The following is a 5,371-nucleotide window of genomic DNA, read 5'->3' as shown; positions in this document are numbered from 1 at the left end:
GTTGTTCTGAAATAAAACGTGCTTTTCTTGTCAACGAAGTCGGTCTAATGCTTCTGTAAAAATCACGATTCTGACAAAACATGTGCGTAACACAAATGTTCTTAGGCAACTTGTGTAATTCCTATCTATTTATAAAGTGACGTACTTAAATACTTACCTAGTGTTGTTCAGAAGTGTTATTCACAAAGGGATATCTGTAGTTTTTGTAATGAAAAGGACAAAATCCGAGACATGACAAATAGAGGAAAAGAAGTACCATTACACGTGACCACCAGCACAAGCGAAGGACAAAACGCGACATCTGACAATAGAAAAAAGGACAAAACACGACACCTGACAACACGAAGAAAGGGCAAACCACAACACCCGACACCACGAAGAAAGGACAAACCACGACACCCGACACCACGAAGAAAGGACAAACCACGACACCCGACACCACGAGGAAAGGACAAACCACGACACCCGACACCACGAGGAAAGGACAAACCACAACACCCGACACCACGAAGAAAGGACAAACCACGACACCCGACACCACGAAGAAAGGACAAACCACGACACCCGACACCACGAAGAAAGGACAAACCACAACACCCGACACCACGAAGAAAGGACAAACCACGACACCCGACACCACGAAGAAAGGACAAACCACGACACCCGACACCACGAGGAAAGGACAAACCACGACACCTAACACCACGAAGAAAGGATAAACCACGACACCTGACACCACGAGGAAAGGACAAACCACGACACCCGACACCACGAGGAAAGGACAAACCACGACACCCGACACCACGAGGAAAGGACAAACCACGACACCCGACACCACGAGGAAAGGACAAACCACGACACCCGACACCACGAAGAAAGGACAAACCACAACACCCGACACCACGAGGAAAGGACAAACCACGACACCCGACACCACGAAGAAAGGACAAACCACAACACCCGACACCACGAGGAAAGGACAAACCACGACACCTGACACCACGAGGAAAGGACAAACCACGACACCTGACACCACGAGGAAAGGACAAACCACAACACCCGACACCACGAGGAAAGGACAAACCACGACACCTGACACCACGAGGAAAGGACAAACCACGACACCTGACACCACGAAGAAAGGACAAACCACGACACCCGACACCACGAAGAAAGGACAAACCACAACACCCGACACCACGAGGAAAGGACAAACCACGACACCCGACACCACGAGGAAAGGACAAACCACGACACCTGACACCACGAGGAAAGGAAAAACCACGACACCCGACACCACGAAGAAAGGACAAACCACAACACCCGACACCACGAGGAAAGGACAAACCACGACACCTGACACCACGAGGAAAGGACAAACCACGACACCTGACACCACGAAGAAAGGACAAACCACGACACCTAACACCACGAGGAAAGGACAAACCACAACACCTAACACCACGAGGAAAGGACAAACCACAACACCTAACACCACGAGGAAAGGCAAAACCACGACACCCGACACCACGAGGAAAGGAAAAACCACGACACCCGACACCACGAAGAAAGGACAAACCACGACACCTGACAACGCGATGTAAGGACGAACTATGACACCTGAAAACACGAGGAAAGGACAAAACACGACACCTGACATAACGAGGAAAGGACGAAACACGACACCTGGCATAACGAGGAAAGGACAAAACACGACACCTTGCATAACGAGGAAGGGACAAAACACGACACCTGGCATAACGAGGAAAGGACGAAACACGACACCTGGCATAACGAGGAAAGGACAAAACACGACACCTGGCATAATGAGGAAAGGACAAAACATGACACCTGGCATAACGAGGAAAGGACAAAACATGACACCTGGCATAACGAGGAAAGGACAAAACACGATACCTGGCATAACGAGGAAAGGACAAAACATGACACCTGGCATAACGAGGAAAGGACAAAACACGACACCTGGCATAACGAGGAAAGGACAAAACACGACACCTGGCATAATGAGGAAAGGACAAAACATGACACCTGGCATAACGAGGAAAGGACAAAACATGACACCTGGCATAACGAGGAAAGGACAAAACACGATACCTGGCATAACGAGGAAAGGACAAAACATGACACCTGGCATAACGAGGAAAGGACAAAACACGACACCTGGCATAACGAGGAAAGGACAAAACAAGACGCCCGACAAGGCGAGGCAACCAAAGAAAGGCATATTAGTATTATAACGTTTTCGGAGAAACATATAAATAGCATTACAGATATTGGGGCTTACAGACAACTTATTTATTATTATTCATTCCATAGATTTTCACGCTATCCCCTTTCTGACAGTTTAAGACCTTAACTCTACATGCAAAGTTTGTACTTGGGTGTAAACATGGATAGCGTGAAACCCCTGGAACACATTGTATATACACTGAGACAGGTACTGGCTCAGATCGCCGGCGTCCATCATTCGGCAATAAGGCGTGTCGTGTATAGGGAGATATATGATATATCTATGATATATATCCGCTCCCAGAATGAAGTTTTTTGTACGTGTTAACTACTTCCAATTACGCTAGAACATAAAACGAACAAAATAAAAAAAAGAGTAAAATATGAAAAAAAGGATGAGTGACAATATGTGATGAAACAGAAAATATAAAAGAGGTAGTTTTTCCTCACGTGGAATTTGTACGCTGCCTGGTGAAACATAAACCATATATGTTTGAGTAGAATCGGAAGATTTATCAGTTTCACAACTTCCTTTGACCCATAAACTGCCATTCACGTTCTCCCCTAAATAACGACAGACTGTCAGATATACCCATATCACACTGTGGACATCAGTAGTTAACGTTATGGCCACATTTCAAAACCTTTGTTCACCAACATTACATTTCAAAAAAATATATTTACCGAACGGGAAGGTCCATAAGAGCATAATACTGTTTCCGATTATCTAACCGACCCCAAATTGAGGGGAGCAGACCCTTGAAATTGTATGAACTTTTATTACATGCATATTTGTAAAAGTATATTTTCTCTCGATGAAAAACGTATTTTAAAGAAATACATTACTTTCTCCCGACTCCGATTATGGAGCCTATTGAATGACATATAAGTCGTGCTTAGCTGCTGTGAGTGGGTGAGCGAGTCTGCTTTAGTTTGTCATTTAATTCCTCAATATTTTAGACAATGAAAATGAATACCAAATAAGATAGTGTAGAACTCATTCATTTTTATATAAAAATTATAACATTTAATGCACATATAAACCGTCACTGTCTGGATTCGTCATGATAGATACTCATAAAAAGCAGCCCCGTGAAGATTCCGGGCGAGAACAGGTCTTCAGAAACCCATGCTTGTCGTAAGAGTCCATTAACGGGATCGGGTGGTCAAGCTGGGCGTCTTGGTTGATGCATCGTATCATCGTATTCCAATTGTGAAGATCGATGCGCATGATGTGAATCACCGGATTGTCTGGTCCAGACTCGATTATTTTCGTCGTCATATAGCTGGAATATTGCTGATTGCGGCGTTACACAACAAATAAACAAATATAAAAAGCAACTCCCTTTAAAGAACATGGAAGCAACAACATTCACAAATTACTGTTACAGTGATGACACCGGGTAGTCGCTAAACGAACGAGCATGTGCTGCCTTCTGTGAATGTCACTGTGTGAAATCATACACTTTATAAGTACAGGTACGATCGAAGAAATGTAATCATCACCAGAGTCGATAGAATAACCATCCAAATATTACTATTGCTTGGTCTCATGTAATTACACGAATTGCCCAATCACGGCTACACCGCCGCTGCCCTTGTAAGAGAGCTGTGTCACAGGTGAGGCACACACATCATCAATTTTCTTTGGCGATGATAATACTGAACTTGAGCTACCCCGTTCCGAGATGTACCACTCTCTCACCTCTGCATTTAGGGCCGCACAAAAGTATGTGTAGTCCCTAATTCAATAGAGACTGCTAAGGTTTTTCGTCATTTATCAATACCTTCCATTGAGCTTTCTGTCATTTATAAATTGGCAGCGGACCTTTATCAGTACGAGACGGACGCGAAACAAGCTGATATGGGTAACAGTTGCAGACGAAACGGTACTTAATCATCTTTGAAATAAATAGTCTAGGCTTAAATGATACCGTGCTCTTCAAAAGTAAGTTGCATTGTTGATCTCAGTTCTTCGATTTATTTACCCACTACTTAATAGTGAATGAAGGTTCCCTGTCAGTAGTCATTGCTTCCGCACCTCCGCTGTGCGACCACCGTCTGTCTGCTACACCTAGAGGACGTGGGTTCACACTCTGGTTCTAAATAAAGATAGTTGGCAAGAGTTGTCTCAGCTGCTCTTCTGTCCTCGCCGAGTGTGGGGACATGGCCCCTACGCCGGCACTCTTATGAATTGCAAATATGTTGTTTCGAGGCATTTTTCTATCAGTATTTCTGCATCGGGTTGACAGTTGTGATTTAATGGACTGTTCCATTTTCCACAATTGGGTCGTCAAGGGCACATCCAGGGCATGTTCCAAGGTTGATAACGAAACACTGACTACATTCTAACGATGGCATTTATCAATGTGTTTCTACAAAATAGATACGTATGCTGGAAAGAGTAAATACCATTTAATAGCTTTACAAAAGTTGCAAAATAAAATAAAGCACAAAAGTATATGTGTTAAAAGGGCGAATGTCATTACGTGACTTTACAGAAACGAATGTGCGAGTTAAAAACACCAAGGACTTTCCTTAGCTTTACAAAACGTTGCACCCTATACATGTATAACGAAACTGCCACAAAGAACAAATGCCTTTACTTAGCTTACAAAAAGTTGCACAAAACAAAATCGTGTCAGAGCAAGTTGCACTATAAAATACACCAGAAGTCGTTGTCAAGTATTTAATTCCAGAATCATGAAAACGTATGAAGGTCGCTAGAAATGAACTTCAAACCATAATAAACACATCCGCATCAGTGATGAGGTCCTTGTCTTGTATTCACTAAAATGTTGTTCATGTTAAAAGAAAGACGGTGCATCATTGTCCGTCCACATTAACGACTCTCCGTGGTCATCTTCGATCTATATTACATGATGTACTTGATGTGAGGTTGGCTTCTTCCTTCGCACCGCTGTTTCTTCGTTATACTTGTTTCCTGGCATTTGACGTTAACGCTGGACAGGGTTCCATCAAGGTCGAACTCATCACCGAGCGATGTCGTGATGCTTGTTCGGCGTCCGCGCTACAGACCAAATTATAACATGACTAATGCCCCCCTACTGTTAGACAATAACATTTAACACGATATTTAGAAAGTAACATTTGTGTTGCT

At 43.6% G+C, this 5,371-nt stretch overlaps 1 protein-coding gene across 1 annotated transcript; it reads left to right on the top strand.

Annotated features, from left to right (window-relative positions):
* The first annotated feature begins 231 nt into the window (after positions 1 to 231).
* On the top strand, positions 232 to 1,617 carry LOC124125086 (basic salivary proline-rich protein 1-like). Its single transcript, XM_046488414.2, has one exon. The coding sequence runs from the start codon at positions 232 to 234 to the stop codon at positions 1,615 to 1,617; it is 1,386 nt and encodes a 461-aa protein (XP_046344370.2).
* The last annotated feature ends 3,754 nt before the right edge of the window (positions 1,618 to 5,371 follow it).

This window comes from Haliotis rufescens, unplaced genomic scaffold, assembly GCF_023055435.1.
Source record: "Haliotis rufescens isolate VD_foot unplaced genomic scaffold, xgHalRufe1.0.p SCAF_3, whole genome shotgun sequence".
Classification (NCBI taxonomy): Eukaryota; Metazoa; Mollusca; class Gastropoda; order Lepetellida; family Haliotidae; genus Haliotis; species Haliotis rufescens.
This window is presented reverse-complemented; position numbering and strand designations above follow the sequence as displayed.

Coding starts and splice junctions, on each gene's coding strand:
- LOC124125086 (XM_046488414.2), top strand. CDS start 232: ATGACAAATAGAGGAAAAGAAGTACCATTACACGTGACCACCAGCACA.